This window comes from Cavia porcellus, unplaced genomic scaffold (genome assembly GCF_034190915.1).
Source record: "Cavia porcellus strain 051 isolate PalLab524CR breed Dunkin Hartley unplaced genomic scaffold, mCavPor4.1 scaffold_32, whole genome shotgun sequence".
NCBI lineage: Eukaryota > Metazoa > Chordata > Mammalia > Rodentia > Caviidae > Cavia > Cavia porcellus.
In genome coordinates this window covers 19,132,525-19,155,300 of record NW_026947515.1, presented here as the reverse complement: position 1 = coordinate 19,155,300, position 22,776 = coordinate 19,132,525, and the positions used below count along the sequence as shown (strand labels likewise).

The 22,776-nt window shown below is 36.1% G+C and overlaps 1 protein-coding gene across 4 annotated transcripts in view; it reads right to left on the bottom strand.

Moving 5' to 3' along the window:
* Nucleotides 1-22,776, bottom strand: part of Kansl1 (KAT8 regulatory NSL complex subunit 1) — a 176,222-nt gene that overhangs the window by 27,928 nt on the left and 125,518 nt on the right. For all 4 annotated transcript variants that reach the window (XM_023563369.2, XM_003465917.5, XM_023563368.2 and 1 more), the window contains 3 exons: nucleotides 22,049-22,150; nucleotides 12,383-12,498; nucleotides 11,408-11,600 (listed from right to left, as the gene is read on the bottom strand). In XM_023563369.2, the coding sequence (XP_023419137.1) occupies nucleotides 11,408-11,600; nucleotides 12,383-12,498; nucleotides 22,049-22,150 (411 nt within the window). The remainder of the gene's footprint in view (nucleotides 1-11,407; nucleotides 11,601-12,382; nucleotides 12,499-22,048; nucleotides 22,151-22,776) is intronic.

The window sequence follows — 22,776 nt, the reverse complement described above, 5'->3', positions numbered from 1 at the left end:
CACCATACCCAATTTCTACTTTTAGTCTTCACAGGAACATCCAGAATGATTTCCACAGTGCTATAGAATCCTATTAGCAGTTTAATCACTGATTTTTTAAATGTACTTAAATATCAGATGAATAAACACACAGAAGAATAAATGTAATAAAATATCAATGATATAAACCTAAAGTTTAAGTATTCACTACACAACGATTGTTTTTAAAATGTTAAATTTTGGTGTGTATTTTAGTAATTTTATAATGAACTTTAGAAGGACTTTTCCTTCTGGCTACGATGAAATAACACTGATCAAAATTACCTTCTTTGAGGTAAGAGGCAATGTCAAGACTGGTAAATGAATGGATAGCCTCTAACAGGGCTCTGGTTTTCCTGATATGTAGGACATTCTAGACTGCAAAGCATGAAGTGGGATTCTAAGAAGAGAAGGATGAATGGCTTGTGAGTTGAGCAAACAAACTCTCAGGGATGAACACTCAGATGTTAAGACACATTTCTCAAGGATGATGCCAAATAGAAAAAGGATTCCAGAAGTTTCCATGAGATTCCCTTGAGTGTTATTTAAGCTACATAGTTTTCAAAGCTAATGTAGCTTTGGAGAGTTTTGAACTATAACCAGCCAAAGTGGCATAGAGGATTCAAGTAAGATCCCAGAGGATCCTTTCTGGCTGTAGAGCTAAGCTAATAAATGAAGACAAAGACAAGATCTGCCAACAAAGTAAAGCCTCTTTAAAGGAAGACAATACAATAATTTATGTGCTATAACCAGACAAAATTAAATGCCCAGCACTTAATAAAAATTGCTAGATATACCAAGAGGCAAGAAAATAACATTACAGGGATAGTCAGGAAAATATAGACCACAGGAAAGTAAGGGATAAATAGCCCAGTGGTCTTCACAAATAAATTTTAAGGAATAGGAATATGATAAATCCTTTAGGGCAAACACTGAGAACCAGAAAAGCCAAATTAATGACAATATTCTGAGACCAGAATTGCAGGAAAGAACCATGGAAATGAGCTTGTATTCTGCAGCTGCATCTTTTTGCAGATACCAGTTAGTTCTTGAAAAGATGCTTAGTTCTCAGTGGATGGCTACTTTTGAGAAATAAAAATGGACAACATGAAACGAAAGATAAGCACAATATAATGCCAGGCACTTGTCCTCATGAGGTAAACTGTGAAGCTGCAAAGAGCAGGAGGTTAAGAAGCTTAGCAAGAAGCCTCTGAAAAGAGGAGCTTTTGGCATCTTCATTTCATTCATTCAGCTGTCATGGGGATCACACTGAGGGCTTCGGGCAAGCCAAATCAAGTCTCTGCCACTAAGCTACATCCTCAGCCTGACAATCTCATTTTAAGGAAGAGACTAGGTTTAGATATGCTAAGGGGAATGAAGGGCACTGGTCAGCATACCAGTGGGTATGGGAAACAGTTATGTCCTAAGAATGAACTATCCTAATAAGAGGTGCTAAAAGCACCTCATCAAAACTAACCCAGCACACAACTCAGCTCAGTTCCCAAAAAGGTTCATGTTTTTTAGCCACCACTATACATGCCTAGCAGGTGAAGGCTCTAATGGAGAAAATAATTATTAAGACCTCTACAAATTTTAAGATACGCAACATCCAAACCATTGAAAAGTAATATAAAACACACCAGAGAAACAGAGCCTCCAGTCTCTTAGATTTTGGAGGCAGAATTTAGAAAAAAATATGCCTAGGAAAATATGGAGAAAATAAGTAAGATTCCAAAAATTCTTACATATATATAAATAAAATCAAGCCAAGTGTTTGACAGGTCGAGGCAGGAGGATTCCAAATTTGAGTCCAAAATGTATAACTTAGCAACTGAGACGACTTCCTTCAAATACAGATTAAAAAGGGATAGTTTAGGATTCAAATTCTCAGCTAGGGCAGAGGCGCTGACAGATTGTTAATAAGACCATAATAGGTGAATAGGACATAAATATAACGAAGTTATGATAAATAAAATAGTAGATTGGTTTGTGGGAGCAACTCTAGGGACTACCCTTGAATGCAAAACAATTACTGCGACTTTGATTATTTGGAGACCAATTTCCTTATACTGAGATGTACAGAACTGGCTATGGTATTTCCTTCTCTCTTCAATTGGCTCTACTCATTGCAAACGAGCACAGCAGGATGTTTAGAGTCAGTCAGCTCTGAATGTCAACTGGGTAGGAGCCTCAAGGTAAAAAGGCTATGACTCCCAGGGCACAAGAGTTTGCACATCAAAAACTAAAATGACAGCCTCCCAAAACAATTCAGTTGCTAACTTAATTAGCTTATATAAATTAATTCTGTATATCTTTATCTCTGCAATTTACAGAGATGCTCTTCTCTCACCTGGCCAGCCAGCTCAAATTACATAGTTTCTGCCATCCTCACTGTCACTCATCCCTGAGCCAACCCCCTTCCTCACAAGATGATAAATTCTGGGAGAGGCCTAAGATCAAGCCTTTGTCCTCAAGTCCTCACAAGGATTGGGTTTAGGACCCCTTGGCTGCCCTTAACTTGGAATATGTCTTTTGTGTCTTTACTCTCACCGTGGGTTGCACTGGTGGCAGTAGATTAAAATTAACTTGCTGGGATTCCAATAATGTCTCAATGGGATTACAAATATAACTTTTCGGATTGTGAAGAAAACTAGAAGGAGAGTTACAATACTTGAATGACTGAATTCGTTATTTGGGATTACCATAGGGTTAAAAAGAATTAAAAGTAAGAACATAAGGGGCTAGGGGATTTAGCTCAGCAGCATAAGCACCAGCCTTGCAAGCAGGCAGTCGTGAGTTCGATCCCTGGTACCGATAAAAATGAAAAAGACACACACACACAAAGTAAGAACATAAGGGAAAATAAACCCAAATATACAATACAATGTAAAGTATATGCAGGGCACTGTGATGCCAATTTAATCAGAGCCTTAGGAGGAAAACAGAAAATGGGGCATGAAAACTTGCTTAATACAAAACCACAAATTCAAGAAGCTCAACAAAGCTCAAGCAGGGAGACCTGACACTGCAGTTTCCTTGCAATTTGGTCCAACGGGCCCATTCTCGTGACATGGTGCCTACTTGGTGACAGACTCAGCTACACTCAGTACTCCAGATCTATGCAAAAGTAATGAGGGATGCCCTAAAGACAAACTTCAAGGCAAATGCAGAGAAGACTTCTGGCAGTAGCATAAAAATTGCGAAAGCGAAAAAAGAATAATCAACCCTTTCCAGAGCTTAAAATACTGCATTTTTACCCCGAAGATGTACAGGCACAAGTTATGGCAGTTGTAATGCATGTTACTTTGTGGGAGAAAAAAACTTACCTTGTTCATAAATTAATGATGTCAATAAACTGATGTGTAGTTTGCTGCTAAAAAAAAAACACAAGCAGGAAGAAAACTGCTGCTACACATACCATAAAATTTTCTGAATTGCAAAGAAAAGGAGAAACCTGTGAACTAGACCTAAGAGACATAAAACTCACTAGAATGGAAGACTCAATCTGGATCTGATGCAGACAAACTTTAAAATCATTTACAAAAAAACTCAGAAATCTGAACAGACTAAGATTTTGATGATATTATATACATCATTGGTGGGAAATAATTTCCTGCAACTACTACAGTAAGTACAGATGTTGTTGCCTGCTTCAATCTTCAAGCAGCTACACTGACACTACACCAGAATAATAGTACTAAGCCATTCTACTTGGTAAAGAATTCTTAGAAAGTACAGTTACAAGTAAATACAACAGACAGAAATTCTGGAATCTATGTCAAATGTTCCTATCTTCTTGTATAAAATACTGAAAAACTAACTATGGAATGGTCAAAAAAAAATTATAGCCTAACTTCATATGTGGCATGTAAAACGCCAAATACTGTTAATACTAACTACTTACCAATCCAGTTATTTAAATACAGGATGACCAAAAACTACATATCATTTCATTAATTTTTATATGATACTATAACACGAAATAGAAAAACACTAGTTTTACCAAACTTATTTAATAAAGAATTAACTGGATGAAGTGACTCTGCCCGAGCAACACTCTGGCTGTTCAATACATAAACATGCCGCCTAAGTGATGCTTGGGGTAAACTAAGTGATTAAAAAATATGGATGGTTGAGGATATAGATCAGTGCTTGACTAGTACGTGTGAGACCCCAGATTAAATACCCAGCAATATAAAACACCATGGACAAACAGTAATACATATTTGCAACTCAAAATCAAAAGTATATGGATACAAAAAGGCAGTTAAAATATCAATGTGAGTACATTAAATAATGTTTCTATATCTTACATTTATCTTAGTATATTTGTGAACATCTACTATAATCCATCCATAATTTTAAGATGAGATCTGAAAAGGTAGAAAATGTTGGTAAGGGTTTTTTTGTGAAACTTGCTATTTCAATACTTCCACGTACATACACATAATATACAAAGATATTATTACAGAGCAGAAAGCAGTTTTTCTAAAATGTTTCTCTAGGAATCCTAGCAGATGATTATGCTTAGTCCCTTTAAACAGTTTCCTAGTCAAAAAAGATGGGGGGAAACAAAACTAAAGATCTACTCCTTTAAAAAGACCTGTAAGTCTAACATCTTTTATAAAACATTTAATAGTGAATACAATGCAATGTGCTGTGCTCTCCAAACTTACTCACTCATTATATCACAGTGAAAATGTATCTCAGAGATACTTTTATATTTGTCAGTACTTCAAAAACTGTGTTATGGGGCTGGGGATTTAGCTCAGCGGCATAGCGCCTGCCTTGCGAAGCGCGTGGTCGTGAGTTCGATCCCCAGTACCGATTAAAAAAACAAACAAAAAACCCCCACAAAAACTGTGTTACTTGTTGCTAAATCTTATTATTTGTCTAGAAAGTATATATTACAAAATTATACTTTAATAACCATGTCAACATACTTGATTAAAAAAACAAACAAAAAAACCCCACAAAAACTGTGTTACTTGTTGCTAAATCTTATTATTTGTCTAGAAAGTATATATTACAAAATTATACTTTAATAACCATGTCAACATACTTGGTTTCCAATATAATTCAACATATATGACATTACAAATGTAAAACATTTATTTACCACTGAGCCCAAGTTTCTATGAATTCAAAACCAGGGTAGTTTACTACAAGCCTTAGTTGGGTAAGATAATTCATCAATACCAGTACCATAAATTCAATACCACCATAGGTAATTCAGCGAGACGTCATCTTGAGATTTAAAGAAAAAGAGGAAAAAGGAGGAGGCATTGGGGATGACCCTGAGTTCCAATTCCCAGTATTATAAAGAAAAGTCTTTAGACAATGAATAAGAGAAATGACTAAGAAAGTAAAAGCCAAGCTCCAACCCCTCTCTTGAGTTCCAAATTCACCCTGTCAGCATGTCTAGGAACATCACGTTAAGATTTTGACAATTGAAATTTATGTGGCCTCTTGAGGAGCTAAAAATAAATTATATATAAGGCAAGCTTTCACAGTTCAATTATCACAAGAAAACATGGCACCTTTTCCCTACATAAGATCACTATCAAAGACAACAAGCCACACAAGAACCAACTGCTAAGACACAGTCTATACATGAGAAAGTGAGAATTTGTTCTCAACAAGCTAGAACACAGAACTTGAAAGCAATTTAAAAATATACATATTTATTGAAATTACTAAAAAAGATGTTTATAAAAACCACATACAAATTATGAATGAAAAGCAGCCTACAGTTCAACACCCAACTGACAGGTTCAACAGCACACTAAATACATGTATAGTGAAATGTGATGAAAAGAAGGAACAGTATTCAAAGGAAACCACATAAAATAAAACGCAGTAAGACAAAGAAATGCAAAGTATATAAAGACATTAAGAAATACAGAACAGGGAAGAGAACAAGAAGTCACCAAGAAGCAAGCCCTCCCTGAAAATTGGTACCATGCATGGGCCACTGAGGAAACAGCCAGATGCCAGGCTTTTCCCACAAGTCAGTGCCATTTGCGGACTACTGGGGGAGAGAAGCAGATACTAGCCCCTTCTGGCACGCAGGATGGGAAACCAGAGGCAACCCCCACACCCCCCTGCCACAAATGATTGGCTGATCCAGAGAAACACAGGCTGTGAATGATGGCTACTGAGGTGGAATATAATTTAATACTTCAAGTGTTTGGTGTTTCACTAACTTTGCTGGTCTAAAGCTGGTGATCTGACATCTATTCAGGACTGCAATATAGTGTAGCATCTACGGGGAATCTCCTTCTAGGGGTAGTGGCCATTGTTGATTTCCTATTGTCTTATTTTGAAGTCCTGTATCATTTACATTGTTTTGTTAGGCTGAATTGTTTTGATTTTATTATATATAATGGCATGGGCAGCTATTTCAAAGATAACAAGATGTATTATGGTAGTGGTTTTAGATTATCTTGTTTTGAAGTCCTTTATTGCATTCACTGTTTTGTTTTTATTAGTTTTATTCTGTTCTGTTCTGTTTACTGTATGTGAAGGTATCTGCAGGTATTCTGAAGACAGCAGGAGACATTATGGTAACCATTGTTACCTATTGCTTTGAAGTCTTATGTCACCTATTTGTTTTGATTGGCTTTGTCCTGTTTTGTTTTGCTTGGTTTTATTCTCTTAAAAAAATAGAAATACAAAACAGAAATGAGAAGATCCACACCAAGCAAGAAACATTTCAGAGCAAGAGAAAAAGAACACTAGCTGTGGTGGCACATGCCTATAATTCCAATTACTTAGGAGGCTGCAGGAGAAGCATTACAAAGTTGAGTCAGCTTGGGCAACTAAGCAAGACCCTCAAAATAAAAAACTAAAAAGGAAGGATGTAGCTCAGTGTTCCTGAATTCAATTCCCAGTAAGGGAAAAAAAAAAAAAAATGTTGCAGTAAAAAACATTTTTTGTAAATTCAAGAAAGACAAAAATTCTCAAAAATGTAAGTAAACAACATCTTTTCCTCACCTGTCAGCCCTCCTGAGTCTGGAGTTGATTTTTTTGTTTTGGCATTTTGTTTTTTGAGATGGGGTCTTACAATATAGTTTAGGTTGGCCTTGAATTTCTAGTGATCTTCCTGAGCAGTAAGATGTGTGCCATCACGCTCAGCTTACCAATCATAATTATGCTTTAAAGACAAAAGTAACAAAGACTCTCTGCTTATCCAAACTTTATCCCAGCTCCTGAACCCTTTTCTAGGCCCATCTGTATTCCCTGATATAATCCTGCTGAAGTGAGAGCCGTCAGTCTTAGGACCTGACCACACTCTCATCTCAAAGTGACAGTCTGATCAGTCTGGCATTCCTGCAGCCAAAAGCCTTTGAAATAGCACTATCTTTTTCATTAACAGTAGTAAGAACTAAACAAGAAGACAATAAACAATAATGTAGGTAAAAAGACTTATTCAAAGAAAGATAACTACAAATTTGAAGGAAGCAAAAATCAGACCTATAATGGAAGAAAATTCAACAAGGGCTAAATAAAAAACTGCTTACTGTTGCTCCCTACTCTCATGGCTACTGAATACTTGAATTACTACCTGTGTGAATAAGGTACTGAATTTGTTCAGTTTTTATTTGGCTTATTTTAGTGATCTATTTTTCTGCAAAATTCGTATTTAATTTCACATATTTCTTATAGGTTTTACAACCAATCAGGTAAAGTAAACACACACACACACACACACACACACACACACACACACACACACACACACAGGGGCATGCCAATACAGTATAGTAAGTCATAGCTTCAATATCAGACCTCATGTTCTCAAGAGAGAAGACTTTAAGAGACATTTCAAAACAGGGCTGGTTCAATTCCCAATACCCCTCACTCTGAATTTTTAAGAAAAAAGAAATCTCCATCTTCATATGTCACAAAAGGAAAATCAGAATACTGAATCAATATAGCTAAGATTTCTCTCACAAATTATCAATCTTTAAAAGGACTGGGACCAATCTTAATGGTTGATCAACATCCCCACTAGTGAACTGTGTTAGGTATTAAAATATTTCTTCTTATATGTAGATAATGGCTACCATGTTGAACAGTACAGAGAAGGAATGAAAGTTTGGCATCAGCTTAATTTAGTGCAAAAACAAGACAGAACAAACATGTTCTCTTTTACTTTCTAAAATCAGTGGGAAAACTGCGGGGGGGGGGGGGGGAGATACTGGGGACTGAATTTAGGACTCCCCATACATGTGCTAGGCAACTATTCTTACTACTGAGATACTTCCCCCAGACCACTGGAAGGAAGTTTTTAAGGGGTAAAGGTTATAAGGCAAAAAACTGATACATGGCTCCTCACAAATAAAAACTTCTACTCATTGAAGAACTACAAATCCAATTAAGAACTCAACAAATACCACATGAAGGTGTGAAAAAGACATGTCAGTCACTAATGAAACTAGTTATCAAAATAGATAACAGTTGCGTATCTGCTTTCAAAACTAAATACAAAATTTAAATCTCTATGCAAATAAAATTTTCAGAATAAATCAATTTGGTTATGTTCTACACAAGAAACAAAATGCTAAACACACACACACACACCCCAATAACCACCAAAAAACCCACCTTAAAGTAGCCAGATGTGATGACACAGATTAGGGCATGGCAAAACTGGCTGGGAAATTAGGCATGTCCTCTATTACAAGACCCTGGAACACCTGACAGAACAGTTCCCAAAGCCCTACACATGGATTTCTCCCAAGTTTTCAACAGGATAGTCTAGTCCTGATGTCAGCCTGAGGTGTGAGATCCTAGACTCGCCTCTCAGGACCCATATGCATAATTTCTTGTGGGCTTCCTTGAGATTGGGACAGTATAAAAGGTACCTTGGAACAGGTACCAAGGAGAGCTTGCCATTGTGGTTTTCCTCATTATAATTCACTTTGCTTCCTGTGCAAGAGTGTACTTTCATTTTGCTTTTCCTCTTTTACTCCACCCAAGCTTGCTCTTTAGAGCCAATTTCTCCCTCACACTTCACTTTTTTTCAAATAAACTTTGACACATTTTGCTCATTTTGTTCAATTCCTTGTTTGATATGAGAAGAATCTAGAATCCAACTCCAGAAGGACACGAGAGCAACCTAAAACCAACCAGATAATGTTTACTTGGTGAGCCACTTTTAGAAGGATGTGCAGTGGTACACATTTGTAATCCCAGCACTCAGGAATCCAAGGCAGGAGGATGGCCGTGAGTTCAAAGCCACTCAGTAACATCTTGTCTCAAAAAACTACACCAAAACAAAGCAAACCGAAATCACCAAAATGCTGAAAAGTAAATGAATGAAAAAAAACATACATACGTATATTTGTGTGGTTGTATACACCACTAAGCGGGTACGATGTAAAAGTCTAATTTATAGGCCCTAATGAAAAATTCAAAGTACATATATACATATAAAATAGATCAGAAATATAAGCATTGGGCCGGGGATTTTGCTCAGTAGCGTAAGTGCTTGCCTGGCAAGCATGAGGTCATGAGTTTGATTCCCAGCACGAAGAGAAGAGAAGAGAAGAGAAGAGGAGGGGAGGGGAGGGGAGGGGAGGGGACTGATAGTAACACTGTTTTCTTGCTTTGTTATCAACCTTTCAATCTGTCAGAAAAATGCTGAAATGTATTATGACTTAATGAAAATTTAAGAGACCTAGATGTCAGTATTATAGCTTTGCCAAATATCTTAACTCTTTGCTATTTCTGATATAGTATGTTGGTATTTCAGGTATTTTGAGATGATGGGAGAAATGGTACTAGGAGTGAATTCCAACAATACTTTCCTTTAAGAAAGATCATGGCATGGCAAAGTCATACAATTGCACATTTGAATAAAGCAAACAAGTATTAAAAATATACTGTCCAAATATGAATGGTTCCATTAATTATCTTTTCATGTCCCTCTTGTTATACTCTTTAAGATTCTTTTACCAAAACTGCTCATCAGTGTCTCCAACAACTCTGGCCCTGTAAGCCTCCATCTATGTCACCTGTCTACAGCATCAAGCACAAGTAATTCCTGTCTTTCTATGTAAAACACTTAATTTCTTTGCCTTCACATCATACTCAATGGATTGCCTTCATTTTATTAGTCCTTTCTAGGTTATTCCTCATCTTTCACAAAGTTAACCCTTGGACTACCTCCAGGACTAATGTCAACAACTCTAGTATTCTCTATCTCCCGCTGCTGCATCTTTTGGGCACCTTTCTTAATGCTATAGGACAATATAGTTATATCTTCTGTTTTACTGAGACTATTTTAAGATGGGTACGGATTTTTTTAATTTAGTATGGTATTCCCAGTACCTAGAACAAATTATCTTATTTTATTGGCAGTTCAGTAGCTCAGTATTTAGTGAATGAATGAAAACTCAATTAAGAAGTATTCCCTTTATGGTAGAAACACTGGTCTTTCATTTAATCTTCAACAAGCTATATGAGATCTCTGAGGCTTTGGTGAGGAGCAGGGATAAGGTTTTATATGTACATCACTCCATTATGTCTAAAAAGCACAAAGGTCAGTAAAGTGCTGTGATTTAAAATCTAAGTTGACAATTTCCAAAACTGATGCTCTTAACCACCAGATAGTACTTTTTTTTACTAGAGTACTGTTTTGTTAGCTCAGAAATTAAGCTAGCTCTGCTATTTGAAGAATCAGTAATCAAAAGTTGCACATGGCTATAAACTAATCTCCATTTTCTTTGTGAAGATAAATGTTTAGTAATATCAATTCAGAATATTTAATGGAAATTCTTTTTTTTGCATTCAACCTTGCTATTTTCCATGAAAAAAATAGTGCAGGTAACAAACATACTCTCCTCCTTCAAAGTGATGACGGTAGTAACACTCAATCCTTTTATGCCCAGTGTTTTTGAAATGCCCATAACAAGGGATTCAAAAGAAGTCTTTTTCCACTTCAAATTCTTACTTCTAGAATTTTTCTAGGTAACATGTATGTATTTCATGCAAATATTCAAAGTAACTGCATCCTTTGGTATAAATGGGTTAAAAACTTTCAATCTTTCCATTCCTATTACAAGGCTCAAGCCAGTAGCTTCCAAACCTGGCTGGAGTCACCAAGATGGCTTTTGGAGGTTTTATAAAGACTTTTAGCCTCAATTCTGAAATAGAGTCTTTGGGAATCCTAGTATTTTTAAAGCCTAGGAATCCAATTTTTAAAGAATACTAGAATAACAAATCAGGGTCTCTAGGACCCCTTTTAAAGCTCCCCAGGAAATCCTAGTGGTTAGCTAGTATAAAATGCTAGCTAAATGAACCAAGGTTGTAACAGACTAATACCACTATTTGCACATCTTGACTCATTGCTTGATAATGACCAAGTCTCACTGGTACTGACCTTCTTGGAAAGAGGAACAATGCTGCTGGGTCGAACAAGCCTCCGTTTCTTACAGCTCAGTACAGGACGTGTTCGGGCAGCCACACAGGTACCATCAGATGAAGAAACTAGATTCAGTCGTTGCTTTTTATGTAATTGTTCCTCAGCATCAGAACTGTCACCTGGAACATGGTCTGCCAAGACAGGCTGAAGACTACAGAAAGGGAAGGATGAGCATATGCTACTCAGAAAATACGGGAAACTAAACCTCTTAATACTGGTTCTACCTCTTCTATTTCCAATTTTACAGTATATATGCAAGTGTTCTGTAGATCGGGGTTACTTCAGGATGACAAAATATGCTAATCTAAGTGTGGATGCTATGTCTGCAGTAACACATAAGATTTTAGATCTACAGCACTCCATTATGTCTACAAAGCACAAAGGTCACAATTCTCACAATTAAATTTTCTTGTACAATAGAAATGACTAAAAAATGACTTTAAAAAAAGCCTAGAAAACTGCAATAGGCAAGATAATTATAAATTTCACAAATGTTAATAAGTTGTTTCATAATTAGTATGCCTATGAATCTTGACTTCTAGGGATGTGTACACAGCATCCACTTGTATAAGCACCTCATGAACTGTAAATGTTTGTAACATGGCCCTGCAGGAACCAATCTGTCCTAGATCCAAGGTGTTTAAGTAAACTTCTTTGATAAACTTCTTCCAAGATTATGGCTAATAATGATAATGCACAATACTCTAGGACCTTTTGTTTTTATCAAGGCCGAGTCCCTTTTAGGCCATAGATGGTAAAAGGAAAAAACATGAATATATTAATTAAAATGTATTTGCATTGTACGAGCACACAAAATATTAACAGGAGTTAAGATTTCTGCTTCTTTAAATTATCCTAGTTGAAAATATCCAAGAGCTCCAAAATCACCTTTTGTAAGCTGCAAATGTAAGAACTAAAAAGGGTAAAACTTACGTGTTGATAACTCCATTAACAGGTCTCAGTGTTCCACATGATTTGGTAGACAATGACTCTGAAATATGACCAACAGGGGGACCACGGTTTTCCAGTGGCTGAGAAACAGACTCAATCTGGTAAGAAGAAAAACAAAACATACACCAACACTTAACAAACAAGCACTTTACAGCCTGAAAGCAGCTCAATCCTATGAAGCATGTAACATTTCTTATGACTAACTTGAAAACAAAACAAAAGTTGTATGGCTGAGGAAAAAAGAAAGTAATTGAGAGAATTAGCTTTGCATGGTGTTAAGAGGAGCTTCAATATTCTGTCAGAATTTAAAGCCTACTCACAGGAAAAATATCCCTAATAATTCTATGTAAGAGAAATTTAGCAAAACAATTACATAGTAACATGAACCTTCTACTAAAGGTAAAGAATACAGTAACATCAGTATCAAGACAACTAGCAGGAAATTTGAATGCAATAATGTTTGTTTATATGCACATGTAACATTATTCTTTGATAGAAGGCAAAATTAAAATCTCAAATAAATCTAATTACCTGACACTATTATTTTTAAACTCTACCAATACATGAAGTATTATGAAAAAAGAGGGTGTAAGAGCATGAAAAGATATGGTATCAAATTATTTATTTACTAGGCTCGACAGGGCTAGGGAACTCTAAATACCAATCATATGTTCCCTCTCCAGGATAGGTAACATGCAAATGCAGCTATTCTCTGCTTCTAAAGCTGCTGAAGCATCACAGAAAAGATATAATTTTTTTCTCAAATTAGCTTTGGGATGTTCTGAAGCTCTTTCTGTAAACGCTACCAGCATATTTCAAGACCAGTACTTGAGGGTGAAATTCTGTCTTTAAGTATTGCTGAACTTTTTGACCTTCACAATCTGGAAGAAAAACATCAAAGGATCTGCAGACCTAAAAGTAGTCACAGACAAGTTCAAGAAAGTATAATAGATTGGAAAGACAGGTTTAAATAACTTATTACAAACTATCCACAAGTCAGATCAACATATATAAATAGGGAAGTTACATAAGTAAACTATAACAAGTGAACACTGGGAGAATATCTTCCTTGTCAGATACTCTTTGTACATCTACTAAGCCTTAGCAATTAAAGTATCTCAAAAATCTATTAATTAATACTACCAAAATTATGGTAATCTTGCCTCCCATAATCTCCTCACTAAAGCACGTCTCCAAGGGATTACTTTTTAGAGAAATCTTAAGAGATACCAAGCCAAGTTGCTGAACAGTTTTCCCTGATTGAAAAACTGCATAAAATGATTAACAGTGATGATATTCAAGTAGGCTGGTCATGTAAACTAGGTACTTATCTAAGTCATTACTCTGCCCTCTTAACCAGACTAATTGTGATAAAGAGACCTTGAAGAAAAGGTAGGTGACAGGTTGAGGAGGTTGTATTTTTCTGGGGAACCAGTATCTACTACATTTACTTTCCAAATGGTAAAAAAGCAAAAAAGTAAAAAGAGAAGTGCACACATATACACAATAAAATTAAAATCTACCGTAAGACACATGTATATGTACTTTATGTAGTCATTCACTTAATGCTGTCACATCTACCTGAAATACCACAGGTTATTACCAATTAATGCTGTCACGTCTGTTTGACCTGAAAACTGCTCAGTTTCTGCTAGTTTTCATTTCATTCTGACAAACTAAAATGAAAAAAACCTAACTGGGTGACAATAACCCAACTTTTATTCTGACCTAAAATAAATTAGCTTTTGAGTCTGTATGTATTATCTCATGTCTCACGCCCCCCATATCAATCATATTCAGCATGGTTTTGCTTAAAGCCACCAAAATATTGCTGCCCTATAGATACTATATTGGTCATTTCCATGACTAGCCCTATTGCCAGGAAACTGTACTAAACTGGGAATGGAAGGTTCTCAAAATTCTGCTCCTACCAAGTTACTCAGCTGGCTTCATTCTCTGTATCTGTAAGATGGGCAATTTCTGCATCTGTAAAATGGAGATTATGTGCCTCACTTTCCTATGCTCACAGATTAGTAACAAAAAAAGCCTATTTTTGACAGAAGAAAATATACTTTTAAATTTTAAACAGTATAATGTTATTACAAGTTCAATGGCTCCTAAACTTTAGATTTATAGTTACCACTGTTGAAAATAGGTACCTAGAGTCTAAATAAATGATAGCACTCACAAAACCATCTTGTATATCACTATTGCCCAGCTTAAAATTTTGTTCAATTTGTTTCATTTTATGAGAGTGTTAGGGACTGAACCTAGGGCTTCAAGAATATGAGGCAAGTACCGCGGATCTGACTTGTATCTCCAGCCCTTCTTTATTCTGAGACAGTTTCACCAAGATGCCCAGGCCAACCTCAAGTTTTTTACCTTCTTAACTCAACTTCCCAGGTAGCTAGGACTGCGTGCAGGCATGTGCCACTACACCTGGCTCCAATTTATTTTAAAGGATTTAATTTGCCAGCGTTAAATGCTGTAAGCCAAGCATCCCTCTTTTTCTCTCCTCTCTCCCTCTCTATCCCCACACTCCCAAGCCATCGTACCATCTATCGCCACTGTTGACTGTAAAAGTGCAAGGGAAAGAACTGATTCCTTAATCAGTAGTACGAAGAACTTATCTTGGACTGTTTGTTTATTGAGACATGATTTTGCTTCATAATTTAGGCTGGTCTTGAACTTAGTAGGTAGCCCAATGATTTTCCTGCTTTGGCCTCCAGAGAGCTGGGGACCTGTGCTACAATGTCCAGCTTCTTAGACTGTTTAAAAACTGTTAAAAGTTTGTATTTTTAGCATGTTTTTCTTCTAATAAACCATTAATGCCTCACTTAATAGTTGTTTTTTCTCCCTATCACTTTCACAAAGTAATGAATAAGATAAGGTTTAAAAAAACAGGCTCATGGGGCTGGGGATTTAGCTCAGCGGCATAAGCACCTGCCTGGCAAGCAGGCGGTCATGAGTTTGATCCCTGGTACGGATAAAAATGAAAAAAGACAAGACAAAAAAAACAAAACAAAACAAAACAAAAAACCCGGCTCATGTTATAAATAGAAACTGGAAAATCATGACATAACTTGTCGATAGCCATAGAAACAAAGCTTTTGCTGAACAAAACTAGTGAATGTTTAAGAGAGCTAACACATTGTACACAAATATAAGTTACTATTTCTCACAAGGTGTGGATTATGAAACTGGGTACTGGGACTGGACAAGTAATTTCTTGGGAAAAAGGGAAGGTTGTTGTTTTGGACTGGAATGAACTAATTTTTTTGTTTTGTCTATGTATTCACAGTGGGCCTGAATTCACAGTGATACTCCCTTCTCTGGTTTATGAGGGATGAGATTATTGGACTGTGCCACCATGCCAGGTCTCATGCTTTTTAAGATACATGGATGAGCAGATAATGAAAGATACGTGTTTGTGTACATGTATGCATGTATGTATGTTTTCTAGTTTTACATGTTCAGAATAGTGGCTGGAGTGACAAAAGTAGCAACAAGAAAACTTGTATTTTTAAAAAAAATACATAAAAATTATTGCTCTCTAATATAAAGAACTACATATAAAGCAGACAGAATATAACATGTACCCAGAACATTTGGTATCAGGAAGTGAATACTCAAAAACTGAAAGTAACATGTTGAAAGGATATAAGCCACCATAAAACAATTCTCAGTACCCACAGATGAGGCAACCGTAGGAACTGGATAAAAGTAATTGATTTTAACCCAAAGAATAAAACTAGTATCTATACATCCATTCTGGTATAAACAATTTCTGGCATGAAGGCGGGAGGAATAGCTCCACCAAAGAATTTAAGTAAATCCAAAAGAACAGTAAAATCATCATTCATTTAAAAAAAAAAAAAAGTCAACAACTATTGTAGGAAAAATTCATCAGTGGATAAAAATATGAGTAATAGAATATTCACATAGTATCTTCCAATGACATATTTATTAGAAGAGGAAAATTACTAAATTAACAGCAAAGAAACCTGGCAGAAACAACCTTAACCAGTGAATAAATCAATTTTCACCTGAAGAAAAGTCATAACAATACAATAAAACCTTGGACACGATGCACTGAGAAGAAAGGGCCCAACATCATTTTTGTGGTATTCCTATGAAAAATGTGTAACTTCTAATAATGTATAACCATTAATGCATAAACTCCAATTTAAGAACATTACAGAAAATAAATGACCAGTAATCTTTTTTTTTTTTTGGTCTTTTTTGAGACAGGGTCTCACTATGCAGTTCAGGCTGGCCTTAAGCTCGCTTTGTAGCCCAGGCTGGTCTCAAACTCACAACAATCCTCCCACCTCAGCCTCCCGGAGTGCTGGGATTACATGCATGAGCCACCGCACCCGGCTATGACCAGTAACCTTGAGTGAAGGTCATAAAAGTCTGTAACAGAAATTCTTAAAGACTAGTGGACATGACAACTAAATGCAATGTGAAATTCTGGACAAAAATGAGGACACTATCACAGGGCTCAGTACATGTTCAATATTTTACATAATCACATATTGGTCCATAGTTACAGATGTAACTATTTACCTAAAAGGCCCTGCTTTTATAAGCCTTGCAATGAGGATTACAAGGATAGGCAAATCTTTTAGAGACTGAGTACACAAGCTGCAACCCAAAACCCATTTATCTATTGCCAAGGAGCAACAGTGTAATTAATGTTTTAGTTTAGAAAAAGTAACTCATAGGCTTGTGGAGGGGCCTCTGCATGCCTGCTGTGGCACATGTGCCATAGGTGGGCTAACCCCAAAATATGAATTTATCACAGCATCTGAAAGTCCAGGTTTTTTTGTTGGCCCTGCCTTGACCTCAGTACTGGGGCTTCTAATTTTCTAAAAAAGGACCGACTGTATTTCAATTTAGCTCAGTTGTAGAGTGCTTGCCTAGCATGCAAAAGGCCTTGACCTCAAGTTCTAACACCACAAAAAAATTTTTTAATTAATTAAAAAACATTAAGCCAGGCAAAATGGTATATAAATTAGTTCTAGCTTTTCAGGATGCTTGACTGAGGCCAAGAGTTTGATGGCAACCTGGACAACGTATCAAGACAGTCTGTCCATAAAGTATTAAAAAAAAAAAAGAAGAACCAAAGAAAATATTTAGCATTAATAAAGCAGATTTCATTCACATGAAGATTTCCTGATACTGCCAGGCCCCAGTATCCTCCCTGTTGGAATTCACTTCCTACACTATTCTTCAGCAAGTTCACATACAGACCATGACAGATTTTCTTTTTCGACAAACAATGCAAAGCCCAGAAAAACATCAATGTGTATCTACTTGTAAACACTGTTAAAAGTACATCATATATCTTAAATTATTAATTTGCAAGTATCCGCAAAAGTAGGAAAAAGCCACATACTAAAACCTATAATGGGAATTCATCAAACTTTAAAAATTCATTGCACATGCAAAGCAAGCACCTTGAAAATAAAACATTAAGATTTCGGTATTAAATGTTATGAATATTTAAAATAAATGAGAAGGTTAAAAGTATGAAGTCTTATAAAATGCATTTTAGGGTGAAATTTTGCCACCAAATGAATCTGACAGATCTTAAAGGGAACAATGTGTTTGGTTCTCAGTGGATTTGTATTACTACTCCAACTTTAAGAAGAAATAGAATGTGCTTGATATAGGCAAAATGATCACATAATATTCTCATGAAACAGCATTAATATTGTTTGAAACTATTATACACTTCAATAGTATTCTATAGGACAAGAATTTTAGAAATTTCACATGGCATTTAATTGATCTATCCAAAACATGCCAAACTGTCGGGGAGGGGAAGTCCTTTTAGGTCATCTACTACCAACTCAAATAACTCACATCATTTTCACAGCAAAACTTTGCAGCTACTTGAGAAAACAAGCAAGCAAGCAAACAAACAAACCCAAACCATAACATGCTTTTTTCGCTAATCCTATAGTAAATTACTTAGTCCAATGAAATATTCTTTAACTTATAAAGTTTGATGCTTTTAATGTAAAACCTGAGGTGTTTACTGAGTCTCACTGAGCTTCAAAGTCTAAATTCTACCTTTGCTGCGATAGGTAACTGCTAAGTTCTCTACAGTCTCTGCTCAGTCTTCAAAATGTTGCACTCCATTGCCCATCTCAACATCTCCCCTGAACATGTGTCTTTCATAGGTCAGCTCAAAAGCTGAAGTGATTTATACCAATTGTATGTCATGGCCTTTCTCCATCATCATAGTCTTTCTTTGCTACTATTTGTTTTCTCTATTTCCACCTATGTCATATCTCTACATTTCATCCTGACAAAATTCACGTGGCTTTCTGGCTGAATGCAAAAAAAAATCTGTAGCATGTGACTCGGAAGGTCCTCATTTCTTCCCAAGAAGACTTCTGGTCTAAAATTTTGCTGATTTTGAGTTATTATGAAATTTTTTCCTCACCTAATAACCAACATGTATAGGTTCCAAGTTAGTTCTTCTATGGTCACTACTTTTTCTTAATTGGGGTGAAAATGACTTGCTATTTATCTGAGCAAGGAAAGAAAAAGGAGGGAAAGATAACAGGCATGTTTTGGAACAGCAAAAAACAACTCTCATCAGCTTTTCACATTCTGTCCTTCCAGGGACACAGCCTCTGTTCAGCAATTATATTATTTCACAGTGGCATTTATCTGAATACAGATGGCTTTATCAGTAGTTACAAAGTCAAAGACCTTGACTTTCTCTCTTCCACTGTTTTATACCTTTCAAATATGAGCCAGACTGAACTATTCCCCAAGTAGAGGGGTATTTTTGTAAAAGCTCCACCTTCCCATCCCAGGTAATGTTCCTTACTTTGTTATAGCACAAAAAAGCTCAATTAATTTCCAAAATTTTGAAGGAGGGAGGTCCATTAGGACAAGTTTTGTGTTCAAAATCCAAACCTTTCAGTTTAACATAGAAACATTATCTATCAAGCCCACCCAGGAGGCACCTGACTCTATAACTACTTAACTTTATTTTATCTATTTTTATAATTGATTATGTCTTGCTTAAGGAATATGCTAACCATTATTACTTTACTGCTCAAAAAAGTATTAAGATTTTGGATATGGCCTAGTGATGCTATTCCAGAACTTTTCCTTCCAATGACTATTTGTATTAATTGGTACCAATACACTATCAGTCTGGCCACTTGTCTAACTCTCTCTTATATCAGAATCACTGTATTATTGGTATGAGAATTATCTCTAACTTCTTGAAACTATGTTGACAAATTTAGTTTGCTTTGTCGTTGCTAACTCTGCTGAGTTTCAGAAACAAAAATACAAAACTATAAGGAACCACAAAAAACCTCAAGACATCAAGCCACTGTCTTTCAAAGGTATTTTTAATGAAAATAATACAAAAGAGCAGCAAATACTTTTAAGGCAAAAGTGAACAATAAAACAAAGAACAGGCTGATTAAATGTGAGAGTCAAAGCTGGGAGTATTGGTGCAGACTTATAATCCCAGCTACTTGGATGTGGAGGGTGAGTTAAGAACACTGCCAAGTTTAATGCTAGCCAAATCAACTTAGCAAGACTCTATCTCAAAATAAAAAATGAAAGGACTGGAGATGCAGCAAGAGCATACCTGAGATCAATCCCCAATGCAAAAGGGAGGGGTGAAAAACTCAGCATGAACATTTATAACTACCCTCTGCTGAGTGTGACCTAAGATTCCCTCCACTTCACCCAGTTTTTTGAGACAGGATCTTGCTCTGTAGGCTGGCCCTGAACTCACTATGTAGCTCAGGCTGGCCTCAAACTCGTGGCAACCTTCTTACATCAGCCTCCCAAGTGCCGGAATTATAGCCATGCACCCCCATGCCCATAGTGACCTCAGATTTTTAAGGGCAAAACTGAGACCAAAAGATGTCAGTTTTCTTTTAAGAAGATGAGTAGTAGCAAAAAGGCTGACTTCTCACAATGAAAAAAAGTCTGACAAACGATGTATATTAGGAACAGCTTCACAAATATTTAGCAATGAAAACATGGTAAAGTCACTTAATGACCTTTAGTAAATAAATGCCCTACAGGATATTCCACTGAAGGCAATGAAAATGCATTGTCTTTTGTTTTCTCTTTTTTGTTGGTGCCCGGGATTGATCTCATGACCTGGCACTTGCCAGTCAGGTGCTTATGCTACTGAGCTAACCCCCTGGCCCACCTTTTGTTTTTTCTAACATATTCTGATGGCTTTCCAGAAAGTATATGTATTTACTGATAATTCATAAGGCAGTGGGGAGGAGGCTTAATCTCTCCTTGAAAACAAAATACTGACAACTTATGTTATTCTTTCTAGAAAGTATTCTATTATGCAACATAAAAACTCCCTCGGCACAACATGAGGAAACTGGTCAAAAATCTTAAAATCTAAGACAAAGTCAGATTATACACATACAAGTGAATGGGGATGAGGCAAAGGGACAAGACCCTAAGGAATATGTGTGTGGGTACATAGTTATGTTCCAATTTACCCAAGTTCTCTCTCTTTCACTTTATTTTTATCCTGGCTAGAACAGTCACCAAAATTCTGTAATTCATTTTTTTAAAAAATTTCTGTTGGTAATATATAATCAACTCACATTGTGTACATGAACAGTGGCACTATGGACTTAAATAATGGCAAGATTTGGCATTCTGTTTTTTAATTCACAGCTATCTTTGACTTCAGAACCATCAATCTGCTAATGTCATTACTTTTACCTATAGTGACAGTGATTGGCCTTCAAAACTAGGTAAAAGACTTTCAAAGATACAAATATCTCTTTTAACAAAAATGAGTTAGTTTCTACTGTACTATAGGAGTTTATGCTAACAAACAATAAAAATTAAGGCAGTTTAACTCACAACTTAATCAGACTGCTCAGCCAACTTAACTAGCCTTCTAGAAAAAATAATCACCACAAAAAACCCTACTGTCATGGAACTGTGGAATTTTTAACTTAAGTCACTGAGACTTACCCCAAAAAGCAGTAATATTCATAGGGACAGGGATGTAGCTCAGTGGTACAGTGCTTGCTTTTATCCTACATTACCAACCAACTATCAGAACCACTGGGAAAAAAGGTAGATAAATCCAGGAGGGAAAATAAAAGCTGACAGGAAAAAATAAGTTCTGTGAGAATTCAGAAAGCAAAGTTTTAATGTTGAGAGAAACAGAAAAAGGAAAGGAATCATAGAAGAAAGAGATTTGAACTAAAAGATCACAATGACAAATTTATCCTTATTATAAAAACAGAATTGCTCACTGAGAGGATTTTCAATCTTAAAAAAAAGTTTATCTGTAGTGCAACATTTTGTGGAAAAGGTTATTATGCATTATAGTGGTCCAAAAAGGTTAGTGTACTTTTCAAAAAGTGTCAGAGCTACACCCAGGACCCTGACTCCAAACAATATACTTTAATTTCATAATTGTTCTGGCTATGACTACTTGAGAATTACAAGTTGCTTTTCAATTCTAAAGTCAACTACACAGCTGGAAGAGGGGCCCCTGTATACTGCCCTAATTCAGAAATTCAGACCTTGAAATGCCAAAACTAATAAATGGTGCCAAGGCTGCTCCCTAAATTCTCACTTGTTTTATATTTTTCTACCTTTTATACTTACAAATTTATCAGTCCCATGATCTGTCTTCACTTCAGAACCAAGTGGAAGTAACACGTCTGTTGTATGCTCTGAAGGAGATGCCTCCCCAAGAACTATCAATCCCTGTGGAGCAGATAGGGAGAAAAAAAGAGCATAAGTGGTATAAATTACAAAATGATTTTAGATTTACTCTCAACAGGGTTGGGGGTATAGAGCTGGTTTACCAGATGCCTTTCCCCTTATATTGTTTTAGAAGCAAACTATATCAACAGCATCTTTGGTTTTCAAGAGTTATTTTAGTATAAACCTAGTGGTTGCAGATTATTCAGTAAAGTATAAGACTCAGGCCAAAGTTTCTTCTTTCTTCCACTTGAATGCGTTGACCTACATGTCTTGGCAGTCATTCAGCAACTTTTAATCAGATATCCGGAATTTTCAATCTTTATCAGGGTATGGTATATATTTCATTCTCTATTACCAAGAAAACTACTGAATTATTATTAGTAATACAGGTTTTATAGTTAAATTACAAATGGGCTAAAAGTTTACTGAACTGAATATGCTACCATTGTAAGATAGCTCAACTAGCTATACCTAAGGTATAGCTTAGGTATTAGGTATTAGGTATTGTAAGGTAGCTCAACTAGCTATACCTAAGCAAAGAAAGAAGTGAAACAAAAATGAAACAATTCACAATTAAAAACCAACCAAAACTGTACCTGTTTTTCATAAATAATACTTCGGATTAA